Source organism: Ylistrum balloti, unplaced genomic scaffold, assembly GCF_031769215.1.
Source record: "Ylistrum balloti isolate Yb309-2 unplaced genomic scaffold, AGI_CSIRO_Ybal_v1 Utg370052, whole genome shotgun sequence".
Classification (NCBI taxonomy): Eukaryota; Metazoa; Mollusca; class Bivalvia; order Pectinida; family Pectinidae; genus Ylistrum; species Ylistrum balloti.
In genome coordinates this window covers 115,370-129,631 of record NW_026782104.1, presented here as the reverse complement: position 1 = coordinate 129,631, position 14,262 = coordinate 115,370, and the positions used below count along the sequence as shown (strand labels likewise).

At 33.6% G+C, this 14,262-nt stretch overlaps 1 protein-coding gene across 1 annotated transcript; it reads right to left on the bottom strand.

The window, feature by feature from the left end:
* Positions 1–410: 410 nt before the first annotated feature.
* On the bottom strand, positions 411–12,684 carry LOC132549308 (CAP-Gly domain-containing linker protein 1-like). Its single transcript, XM_060213232.1, has 9 exons — positions 12,658–12,684; positions 7,011–7,166; positions 6,296–6,372; positions 5,853–6,085; positions 5,367–5,605; positions 4,590–4,703; positions 4,168–4,236; positions 3,597–3,695; positions 411–686 (listed from the first exon to the last, which is right to left on the bottom strand). Exons 1-9 carry the CDS (start codon positions 12,682–12,684, stop codon positions 411–413), a joined length of 1,290 nt encoding a protein of 429 aa, XP_060069215.1.
* Positions 12,685–14,262: the final 1,578 nt, after the last annotated feature.

Below are 14,262 nucleotides of genomic sequence, written 5' to 3'. Positions count from 1 at the left end.
AACATGAAACAGAGAAAGTACAGAGAAAACCAGGATGTTTCTAGTCGTGGGCAACTCCGCGTGGGTATTGAACAATATAAAGAAACCAGTGGTCGTGTTGTCACACATCATAAAATTTCAACTTATCAAACAGAATCGCGAAATATTCACTTCGTAGTAACTTTTGGATTCGACTGTCAGAATTTGTTATATTTTCTTACTTAACTGAACATTATAATAATTTTGATGAGAGATAAAACACTTATTAGACATTCGCTAAGGTCAGTGTTAGGTTCAGCAATAACATTGGAGTAAATTAGGTTTGTGAGTCTTTAACAGGACACGGAAGTGGGGTTTAGTCAATTGTCTTGTTACTGCCATAGTTACATCACGTGTTCATAACCCGTGTTGTTACGAGAGTGTGCCATTCTTCACCTGGAAACCTTGACCTTAGGCAACACAATATTAAGAGTCGATTTTTCCCGCTTTGGTCTTTCCGGTATCCGCACCCAATCGGCGGCAGATGATTTTTCCCTATGTAGCGTTGAAACTACACTAGAAGACATTCTACTGACTGGTGGAAAGTATCCTTTTTGAGACCTGCCTCCTCTACTAGGAACAATAGAGTGTTCCCTTTGTGCTTGGTGGTAGGTTTGGTAAGTCTTTCTCAGATCAACATAGCTACTCTTTATCTTGGTATTGCCAGCCTTGCAACGAAAATCAGCCAATTTACAAACAATGACAGTAATTTTACCCAAACAACTACGATATTAGATGCCTTTTACCAAGGGAAATTGCTCAGTGTAAATATCTCATTTATGATTTGTATGCAATGCATATACGAAATAACTTCTGTCATCAATTTAGAAGGCCATACGAACTTGAGTCAAACTTTGCTATGAATGTATGCTATATTTCATGAAGGGATTGGTTCACAAACATACATTAATGATAACATTCTCGACAAGCGTGAACATACCTCCAATATACAATAGTATTAAGTCGATATTTACTCTCCCAACAAATCTCTACAAGTGAACAAATAGTTTTAAGGTAGAAGTGCTTCACCCGTGCCACTGTGAGGTCATTGTTAATTGAACAGAGTAAAAATCCGAAATCAAAATGGCTTGTGTGTTGAAATGGAATGGTTAGAAATATATACCAGTTCTCCCAATTCATTTTAATAACCCTTGAACCTTTACCAACATTTAGATCGAAGCAAATTACAATGTTGAATGCCAGCAACCTATAAAATGACCCTATATGACGCAAGAAATTACCCTCTTAAAACTTTAAACGTTAGTTGTGATACGTCTCCGATTATACAGATAATGTTAAATGAAATGATTGGGTAAATACTGTTCTTCCTTTCGTCCCAGTTCTAGAAACTCATACTACAGCAGTGATATTGAGATGATTGAAAGTTCTGTTCTAGAAGAATCACACCATGATAAAGATAAGTGAAAGCTATAATGAAAGATGAAACAGGTTTCTTGTTCTATGGCAAGTTCTATGGGGGTTTCATTTACAGAAAACACCATTTGTCCTAGCTGACTAAACATCTACAGGCTGTGGGATACTCTACCGTTGGTATGCTTGCTTTTCTGTATCTGATAACACCGAGATTGCAAATGTTTTAGGTATGCATTAAGACGATTTGTCAACTCAAGGTGATTTGAAATTAATACACAATTGATAATAGCTGTTAATATGTTTTTTCTTACATGAAGTTTACATAAGTCGTATTGAATGTGTACAGATAACGGTGACAACGTGAAATAGAGTGTATATAACGTTATCGCACTTAAATATAGTCACATCCAGCTTTATCTGAATCTCTCACCTGTAATGAAAATAAAGGGAACTGAAATAGCTTGGGAAACACAATGTCTTTTGGGAGTGGACACTCTATCGTATTACCTCATAGGACGAGACGTGCATTCTTTAGAGGTTTTATAAGATACCAACACATTGGCATGCACTTGTGCTGACGACATGCAGGTAAGTTTGAATATGATATAAAACATGCTGTGCATTTTATGTATCATAATAATTTGTGTAATCATTATGCTATATGAATATTGATAGATATGTGCATTTCTTTTCAAACCAATCTATAATATCATAACCAATATATTTATTATTATGATTGCTTTTTACAATTTACATGATTGTATATAGAAATTTTGAAATATCATGCAAAGCTTCGTTTTGTTATTTGCGTAAAACTTCCATTGTGTACCAACTAAATCTAAAATGATGGTGAGAGTAGGGTTCACATATAGATACCGTCGTCTAGTGATCGTAATCATAGTCACTAACGGACGACACCTCCGTGATGGGGGTCATTACATGGATGGGCGGTAACGCCCCAAACCTCTGGAGGGCATACTCCTTTTGACGCTCAATCTGTGTATTGGGAGTGAGAAGATGACAAGGAATATCGGCGGTTAACTAAATGTTTCATTATATGTGTTGTCTTCATATTCAGTATCACCCAGATATGGATGGGGGTAAAAGGTGGCCCTAAGCATGTAGTAGAAGTGTCCAGGAAACTAATAACGAATCACTTTTGAAATAAATGGACGTGCAATGTGGCATAAAAATGAAATTATACTTAAACATATATACAAGTGTAGAACTGATATAGACATTCATTTTGACAATATAATCACAGGTTAATATATACAATATGCACGATGCTGAAAGAGTACAAGGTATGATGCCACCATATTTATATACAAGACAATCAGATTTAAACAGAACATTAGAAGACCTGACAAGTTTAATGCAAAGAAGACTAGTACTGTGCTCTGTCATCGAGCATGCAAATGATAGTAAAACACATGAGCATTAGTGCCTGCTTTACCCAGAATTCTCTGTAAAGGAAGACAATCATGGTTAAATGTTAAATATAGATATTGTCTCACTCTTCTCAAATTCGTTAAATGCATCACAAGAACAAATCACGACATTATATCTATATAATCCTGTTAAAACATTAGTAAAACGATTGGTTGATGTAGTAGAGAGGCCATGTGGTCAGTCGGAGGGAACATATTTTATTTGTATTATATATCAATACAGTTGTATCTGTTATTGTTTATCTTGATCAATGGATTTTCATGAGTTATTATTTGTTTAAATCAACAATAAAATTACATCAGTTATTGTTTGTTTGGATCAATGAATTTGCATCAGTTATCGTTTGTTTGGATCAATGAATTTGCATCAGTTATTGTTTGTTTGGATCAATGAATTTGCATCAGTTATTGTTTGTTTTGATCAATGAATTTGCATCAGTTATTGTTTGTTTGGATCAATGAATTTGCATAAGTCATTGCATCATTTATTGTTTGTTTTGACAAATAAAAACATTTGGAACAAAAATTCCAGTTTTGCACTGTTTTTCAAATTTCCTTAAAGAGATAAGATACATTTATGTATTACAAATTTGTGCAAGAGACCTGGAGATAACTCAATTTACTTGTATTTCTGTCATAAAACCTTAACAATGACGACAACAAAAAAAGACCACATGGCATCCTGGATGGGTGAAAAGAATTCGTGATGAACATGACGTGATGAGAACCAGGTGTAAAAAGAACATTACTTACCTGGCTCCACCTATATTCTTCATCAAACTGAGCTAGCTGCTTTTTCAAAACTATCCAATCAGATGCCTGTCGCGTCAAACTTCGGGACAGCATGGTATGCTGAAATATTGAGAACATCTCAAACAAATGAACCAAGACATATAAAACGTATGAATATGTTGAATACAAATTTGCAAATCCCAAACCTGAAATGGGTATTGAAATGAAATGTGTACAACATTTTAAACCTATCATTGACTTTAAAACGACATGTGCATTTTTCTGACAAACAAATATAAGTACAAATTATGTACATCTGGTTCTTCATAAAAATCAAATATTTATATTTGTTTGTAAATCATGACGGTATTATCTTTGTATCCATAATATTTGACAGGAACTGGTTGTATATTACCAATACATTCGAAATCAATGATTCTAGTATTTCTACTAGCTATGTATTATGCCGTTTAAAATTCAGGTTAAAGACTTAATACATGTTCACATTTTATCTAATTGAATCAATCATTTCTATCAAAACTAAGTACTTTCCTTCATTTAAAAAGTTTATCAGCACACATGTGATACTTACTTGTGTTTTTTCTCTATCCAATCGTTTATGTAGCTGTTTTCTGTTGGCTTCACTAGTCTCTAACCGAGTCTGGAAATATAGCGAATGAAAAGATGCCTGTCATGTACTGTTCTAACAAATATATGGACAGCTGCATAATAGGCACTAAACTTCAGAATATTGTCTGTAATGTTAACAAGGAATAATTGATGCATTGTTCTTTATGAGATTTTTTTTATTTATTTCTCTAGGCTTTCCTGCTCAATCGTTTGAATATTGCCATGGAACTTACTTAAATGGGTTGCTTATTTCGAAACATTCCAATGAATGACTTAAAGAAAATTTGTTTTCGTTCTTTTGTGAAACTTTTCTCTGTTCTATCTATTAATGTAAAGACACCACGGAACCCCACCATTATAGTACAGATCGTAAGCAGTACTTACCAGAAGTCCATCTTTGTCAGACATAGCGTGTTTAGCTTTCTTTATCAATGTCATATTGTCCTGTTTAAGACGATGTATCTCTCGTTTTAATACATCATTCTCCTCTAGTAACACCTAAACAAAACCAAAATGATAGCATTAGGCACTACGTGATAAGGAAAAATGAAGTGGTCTTGTGCTTAAAGGTATCACGTTACAATTCACATAGTACAGAGTACTACAGATCAACAACACAGACAAATACTAGTATGATATACATGTATAAAGAAATTTATTACTACATTACCATATTTGGTAGGACCACTATAATTAAAATTTTTGCAGTTTAACAACATCAAAAAGCTTGATGCAAAAGTAATTTATTTTCCGGGGATAATTTCCGTTTTTTCATCCTTAAAAATAACGAAAAAATAAGAACACATTAAAAGTTAAAGTATGTAGTAAGATATGTAATATACTAAAAACTGATCGACAGAAGTTGATGAGGGGTTGTCAGCGATGACAGCATGAGCATAATTTTCATTACATCAACACGCACAGGAAAAATGCGCTTAAGAAGATATCATATGAACTTTCCATTGTGATATCTATTTAGGTCAATATTTTAGAATTCAAAGTGATAACGAAGATTTGCCACAAATAATATATGAAAACCGAAATCAAGAAATAAGAAAATGTTGATCTTTAAGATCTATTAAATGTTAAAATGTACAAAAAGTGGGTGAGTATCCAAGAGATAAAATTAACCCAGAATCAACAGAATTAGTGACGTATTACCTCGTTTTTGCGGATAATGTCGTTAACCCTTTGACCTGATCCCAGGAAGGAATATGAGGACGTGTTTTGTACTTTCGGCGTGCCCCTTCCATCAGATTCCATTGATATGGGCGTAACACTTGGGCCCTCATGTCCACCGCCCATCTTCCTCTTTTCCATCTCGTATAACTGCTGATATTTTTTCGCTATTTGTTGGGATTTTGTAAGTTCTGATTGCATATCTTTTAATTTTGTTTCGGCTGTAAAAGTAAAAAAACACACAAATGTAAACATTATGCGGAAATGAATTACAAAATAAACGGGTGAAAAATTGTTATTAATAAATTCATATATGCATATCGAATATGGTTGGAACTGTGTTAAATTCTAAATAACGTTTACTTCTGCTGGTTGTACAAAAGTTGTTTGCAACTTTTAACACAAACATAGAGTAGAGACAGTATAGTCAAATAAGGAATTCATTCATCAGTCTTATACATTACTTACAATCTTTGGCCTTCTTTTCAAACATCTTCATGAGACGAAGTGAATTTGTTTTTGATAGTGATGCATCTTCTGCCATCTTCTTGTTTTGTTGGTTTTGACTTTTAGCTTCCGACATTTTTTCGTGTAAGGATATTTCTGATTTCAATCTCTGATTTTGCGATTCAACGTTTTTCATCAATTGTGCTTTGAGTTCGTACGTCAGCTCTTGTTCCTCTGGAGAAAGTGGCGGTCGCCTGAAACACAGTCAATCATTATAACATTTATAAAGGGAAAGGAATCTGTCATTTGTCCTACGGCAGTGTTTTCGTGAAAGGGGATCGAACTCGTGTCAATATTTGCAGGCACGATGAAATGGATATTGTCATATACTGTGTAAGTATAAACAGTCAACGTCATAGTTTTAGGTAGAACCACAGGTGCCAATGTCGATAATCTATACTTACTTCCGGACACTTCCATCCTCTCGCCGACCTAGATTTTTTCGTACTTCGTGGAACATTTCTTCCATACCCTTGGCCACCTGCATAAAATATTCGATCGTTTAGATATTAATTTCATAAACAGAAGAAAAGATTATTTATTTCTGAATATATCAGCAGGAAACACAAATGTTTATCTGTATTTCATGGCATGACTGTCATGGCAACCGATGTTACATTGCCTTGTTCTGACTGCTTTCCTTATATATATTTTTCAATAAATAAAGAGAAACGAACTCGAGAAGAGCATTACAATAATGAAATAACATTTTTTATTACACATCAGTAATATGACCTAGCATTGCTGAAGGTTGGCATGGTTTCCATTGTGACGCCATACCTTCATGGCGTCATATGCATTGTGACGTCACAATAGAGAAATATCGCAAATTCAGATATCGTATCATTCTAATAAACTGTTGTTTTTACTCATATTTGCAAAAGTCAGTTATGTGATAATGAAAATGTTAAATTCACTTCCATTTCATCAAAGATTTTTAAACCTCATCACAAATTTTTCATTTTCCCTCACCAGTGGCTCGGTAAAATGATTTTCTTACTCGTTACATAATATCATATCAGTTGAAACTCATGTAACAGTATCTACTTACTTAATCATAGAATTGTATAAGAATTAAAACACCAAAAATCATACAGGTGATATTTGTGTACCACTCACGTCATCGTACATGCCGATAGCCTCTTTAAGCTGATCAAATAGGCTCTCCATAATTTGCTTTGCATCTTTTTCCTTCTTAGCTGCTTCCAGTCGCTTAAAATTCCCCCTGACATCTTGCTGCTTCGCCTCCAGGAGATCGAATTCCTCCTCCAATTTCTGCAGGATCACAATTTAGTAGAAATACAATGTTACAATATCAGGTAATTTCACAAACATCGAAATGCCACTTACACTGTTGAAGTTGAAGAAAGCGAATAGATGTACATGTTTACACGCTGTTACCAATCTACAATGCCAAATGTTTGCATAAGTGAAATTTGATAAGACTTCCATTTTAAAGTTGAAACAGATTAATACAAATTTAACAACTACAATAACTGTGAGTAGTTTACACAAAATCGGATCTAAGCGTCGATGAAATCGCGATCAGAAAAGAACATAGGAAACAACAGTCCAGATATATTTATTAACCAAAAACGAAAACATACGAAAGATTGGGCCAGAACATTCCCGGTACCTATCAACAAGAGGCAAAAAACATCAATCAATTTGAAGAGATATTATTATAAGTAAATTTAAGTTAAAATATTAAATTTTTTCACTAAACATGCATTCGAATAGACACCCATATAATGTAATATTGACCATCGGAAAAAAACACGCTCTATGAGACTGAACACTGGAAGGACTCGCTCAGTGATCCTGAACAATGGAAAGACACACCCCATGATAATGAAAAATGAAAAGACATTATGATATCAAACATTGTAAAGACGCACTCTATGATACTGCATATAGGAAAGACACGTTATATGAATCTGCAGGATCGAAATGTACGTAAGGATACTGAACACTGGAAAGACACATTCTATTATACTGAACAATCGACAGACACAATCTATGATACTGAACATCCGACAGACACAATCTATGATATTGAACACTTAAAAGACACCCTATGATATTGAACATTTGACAGACACAATCTATGATATTGAACACTTGAAAGACACCCTATGATATTGAACATGCGACAGACACAATCTATGATATTGAACACTTGACATACACACGCTAGGATAATTAACATTTGACAGACACACGCTAGGGTCATGCACGTTCGACATACACAATCTATGATATTGAACACTTGAAAGACACCCTATGATATTGAATATCCGACAGACATAATCTATGATATTGAACACTTGAAAGACACCCTATGATATTGAACATTCGACAGACACACGTTATGATATTATCAACAACTCTACATCTATTCTGAAACACACACATACTAACTACAGTGAGAACTGCTATACATTCACACAGGGTCGCTGAAACCAGCGTGAATAATGTCTTCCCACAGGAATACAGAATAATTCTAAATTTATTGATATTAATGAAACATGAATGACAGCCTGTGAGGTATAATAAATTGTTATTTCTTCGATCAAAAATAAAACACAGTCTTCTCAGTAAAAGCATCAATACCTATTAACCTTAAGACCCAATGGATTAAATCTTAATTACAAAGCGTGGTTTGTCGACGTGAACCCTTTCTGTGTTGAGTATTGAATTAATCTTATTTAATTAGTTATTTTATGAAAGAGACGTTGCGAACTACTGAGTACATGTAATGTGTAGAAAGATTGATGGTTTGTATACAACATCGTGAACCAATAATCATAAACCCAAGCCAACATCACGAAATGTCATAAACATACACGACACCAATACACGTTTCTTCAAACTATTCGTCTCGATCATTCTTTGTGCATATTTTTAATTAAAAGAAATGAAAAACAGCGAAAACGAAAATTTTTGAAATAATATTGTGTAATTACTCTAGACCACGATTAACTTTGTCCGTCGGCTTGTTTAGGATTGATTGTATTACTGACTGGCAAAGTTTTGTCGCAGCTTAATCGGTTAGATGACATTATCTAAGATTCCGAACGACAAGATGTGAGTGTTTTAAAACCACCCTTTGACACATTAAAATCTGTCTTTTGCATCACGAAAGATATATCCGATGACTTAACGTATGATGATACATTTAGTTTATGTATCTATTTCAATTTTTCACAAAACTTCTTGAAGCGTTTCATGGCAAAGATGATGGAAAACAAACGTAGCGAAAACAAAACCAGATGAACTTTCTATTATCTATGCCGGACGTGACTATCTGAAAACAATCGTTATTGATTCTTACTTGTAAAATCTCTGACAAAATCCGTTCTATCACAAGCCACATGCACCTAACAGAATTTCAATCGCCAAACATATGATAATTGACGGGTACGCAATACCTCGTTTCTTTATGAGTAATAACTTATATTAATCAGCACACAACCGCTAGAAAAGCGTGGATATCATTTGTCCCTATCATAAAGATTTTTACATTCACACAGGGATCTGAGAACGTAACATAACGTGTATCACTGGTCCTATACCCGACATGTATATTGCATTTTTAGACGTTCGTGGAGGTATCGAATTCGATAAAAAGATATTTTACCGCACTGCCTTCCCCATTAACATGTTATAAAAAGGTCGGGATTGGTCTGAATAAACATGTAACACGTTCTTATATCCTCGTGTTTATGATATTACGTGACATACAAATGTGTGCTATATTTTTTATAAGTGTATCTAATACAATTTCACTAATAATACACGTACATTGATACAGATTCACATATATTACTGTGAGTGAAGCTACTGCTACTATACTGTACAAATGTATCAACCACTACAATTAATGTGTTCGTACAGTGTGCACATGCACAATGCTCTAAATGTTTGACAGGCAGCAAACATTGATTACCGAGAGTATTTCTCCAACGTCATCAAAATCCTCAACTTCCGAGTCGGACTGCATGTTTGTGAAACAATAGAGACGGACATACAGCTCTATACATACAAACCAACCTAGCATCGAGCATAAATATCAGTTTTAAACAAGGTGTTTGGCAGTCCACCTTATGTCTCTTATAAACAGAAATGACAAGCATACAAATTTTAAATATATTCATTAGAAACACCCAGTGCTAAATCACTATTTACTAAATCTTCCCAAACCATCAAAGTGATTGATACCCGATAATATATTGACCATTTTTCTTCTAAATTATTCTAAGAGATATGGCTTACCATTTTTCAAATTTTCAAATTCTTTAAATAATTATTTAATTTTAGACAATGACCACATCATGATTGCACCTGTTATACATCAATTGCCTATTTATTTATAGATTAAGGGCTGATTTTAAGGTGCTGCTTTTAACTAATTGCTACTTAAATTTCCATTTTATTGTAAATCTTTTATTAATTCCGAACAATTAAGATTTTGTTGTCACTATTTAAAAACCAATTACGTGAAAATTATTCGGGAATTTTAACATCTACACAGTCATTCTAGATTGATCGCGCTAGGAATATTCCTTGAAAGTCCTGTGTTTTGTAGACCTTCAATTTAACATTGATTCATTTTATTCATAAGTAGCATTACACGCTTATCAATTAATAATATTATGTTCAAATTAACAGGGAAATACTGACCGTATTTATTTATTTATTTATTTATTTATTTATTTATCTATACGTGTTTGACAGTCTGCTTATGATGGGCCGTTCACCGGGGAAAATCGAAAATTAATAGATGCTAAAATTGCAAAGATCATTAAACATAAAAAACGTAATATAAAATATTGATTCACAAATTTGCAACATTTTCAAAGTAAGAAACATAACTCAACGTAATCTGTTGTTAACGCATGAAACAGATTGTAATCGATAATAGTTTTATTTAGTATATTAAGTTATCGGTTCTGAATCTGGGTCTATTACCACTACTACAAAGAATCTACAGTACACGTCAGCTTTGATTAGGGTATTCAGGTCATATACCCTTGTCAAAATAGTCTTTTCCTGACGAACTCTCATTTAAGTGGTCGGATTAAATTAAATCCTCATAGACATTGAATCAAATCGATAGATTTACAATACTGATTTAAATGTTGAACTTATTCGTCAAGTTTTCAATTTATTTTGACAACTACAAAGGTGATTTAAATATCAGTCTTAAATATCCATTGTTTTGAGTTTAATACTTTATAAATACTTCCATAACCCTGATCGACAATACAGAACTGTACTGTTATATACCACCAAATACACAAAGCGGCTATTCCAGAGTCAACCGACCGCGTAAACAGGCTCCGCTTGATAGTAGAAAACAATGATACAGTTGTTACGCCTTCGAAGTAACACCCTTTCCTAATAGACCCCTGCCCGTCAAACTACACTATTGGTGTGACACGGTTATTACAAATGTAGAAAATTACCCATTATTCGTTTAAAGAATGTCCATTTTCTTTTGTTCAGACCTAATTTGTCCTTCAGGTGGTATTTTGATCATAGGTTTTAGTACTGTGAAACTTTTATTTTTTTCACTATTTCAGAGTGGAGCTCAGACTAATTTGAAATTTACATCGACGACAGATTCTTTTATGTTGTCTTATAAAAACAAAAAAGTTTTTTCTTCATACATATACGAATGTGGTATATAAGCTCAACGTGATGTGTAAAGAACACAATGATTACGTATGATTTCGACTTAAATCAAAAAGTACAAGAGCCCCTTGTATTACCCCGGGTTGTGTTAAATCTACACAGGCTATTGTACAATACACACTACAGCATTGTCAGTACCAACAACAAATTGCCATATCACTCCTTTTTGTGGTATAAAATATGTATGACACGAAAGTTTAATCACTGTTGTTATGACACCTAACTAACTTTCATTCCTGACAAATAAATCGAAATCATGATTGAAATATGATAAAAGGACGATCACATTCTTTGTGAAAGGGGAACAACTTAACGATCATTTTAATTTATTTCATGACTTATATTTTATGGTTGCAATATTTTATATATTTACTTAAGATGTATAAGCCAAGCCTCCTCGTTTAGATGAATTACGTTTCCCGTGGATCTGGTATGATATATAGTAAATTCTTTCAGCCCCTGTATATTGAAACCATGGGCTTATTGTCCACAGCGATAACTAAACAATGCAGTTAGTAGTTAATCAATAGGAATCATTGCAGAAACACTCCAAGTTTCAACAGTAAATAGATAACACGAGTACGCGTGGTGTAGCACCACAATGCAAGTACCCAGTAATGTTGTCCTTTATTGATCCCAGATAATTATCACATTCCGGGTAATCTATACCTTTCAGTTTAGTTCCTGTCAAAGACAAATGTACAATTTGTGCCTATAACGCTATATGTTGATATATATGTTACAGTAAAAATTTTTATTTCATAATGTTTGCAAGTTGTTTATGGTTTTAACATTGTATTAGAAATACACATGAATTTTAACCACACTATAACACCTCTTTCTAAGCACCACAGACTTAATATATATCACATTCCGTGTTAGTACTGCCATTAGATCAGCTATGTATCACAAACGTGTTAACATATATCTGTGTACACAGGAGTTTAAATTCACTCCACTCCATTGATTTAAAACATACCGAGTTTTAAAGTAGCATATATGTATTTTCACTCTTGACAATATATAAGCTTCATCGTATTACTGAGCTAGACATCATTATCTCACTCACCTGCATGTTTTCCTTGGACGTCGACATGTTGGTGTTCAACGTCCTCTCACACCGAGGTAAATAATTAATAGATTACTAAAGACCATGCATCAGCTCAACTGCACTTTGTTGACACTGTCGGGAAGGGCAACAGTTAGGTAGATAGCGACTTCCGGGAAGGGACATAACCACAACATATGCTATCGATCACTATTAAAAGAAACAACACACAGCAAGCCTTTAAGCTTCATACTTTCACTTTCAAGCTCAAATTTTATGTTGTTTTACCATTACTTTTATTTATTGTTTTCGGTTTGAACTGGGTATAAAGGCCATATACCCTTTTCGATGAATCACCAAGGTATCTAATAAAAACTCGTTTTGGGGTCACTTGTTTTAGATATATTCGTTACAATTAAAATAATGAAAAAAATATATATAAAAAATCCTTTGTTTTCACTCTATTTACCAAACGGTGAAATGAACGAAATTTCCGTCGTATTCAATAATCACGACGACACGTCGTTTGAATTCACTAACAAGGAATTATATCGCAACTGAGATTTGCATGTTTTAATTTTTTTGGATGTAATGTAGGCAAACTAAACATAGCGGGTCAGAAATTCAGAGACTCTGTTATTTGGAACCTGTCATGCCGTAATTAAAAATTTTAAAAAGTGATCAAATCATGGGTGTCTAAATAGCTACTTCGGAATGTAGAAAAACCTTGAATATGTATAAGTTAATCCTTATTTATCAAAATCGAATTTGAGAGAAACATTTTTTTTCTTCTTTTTATTTCTTTTTCATTACTCTGTGTAATACGGTAATAAATCCAAACTTCAAAAAAATGGTTTCTATAATATCATCTTAATTTCATTTTATTGAATTCATACAATTAATATAATTACAGCTTATATATTAAGCGTTACCAATTGCAATGATTTAATTAGACATTTTATATATTAATTGATAGGAAATCATCTCTGGTTACAGAATAAACAAAAATGAAAATATACGTAAACACATTCAACTCAGACCGAATATTCAATATAAATCAACTATTTTATTAAGCATATTTTATTGAACAATTTCCATGGGATTGGGCACAAGATTTTTTTCCCTGATATCAAGTACACGGAGAGACACAGACACAGAGAGAGACAGAGACACAGACACAGAGAGAGACAGAGAGAGACTGACAGAGAGACACATAGAGAGAAAGACAGAGACAGAGAGAGAGACAGAGAGAGAGACAGAGAGACAGAGAGAGACAGAGAATGAGAGACAGAGAGTCATATATGCCACTTATGTTTTTAACTGTAAATCAGTTTCTCCTAAACCGGACAACACTTCATATAGAAAGAAGCACCAAAATAATACAGAAAACAACCTAAGGAAAGTAATTCAGGATATGGAACAACAGCGGTAAGTGGACATTGAGGAATTAGACAAACAAACAAAAACAGGAATTAGAAACTATTAGGTTAGAGAAGATTAAAGGTAGCATAGTAAGATATCGTGCAAGATGGCAGGAAGAAGGGGGAAAACCAACAAGATATGTTTTCAGTTTAGAAAATAGGAACTACACATCTAAAATTATTCCAAAGTTTATATACATCCAAC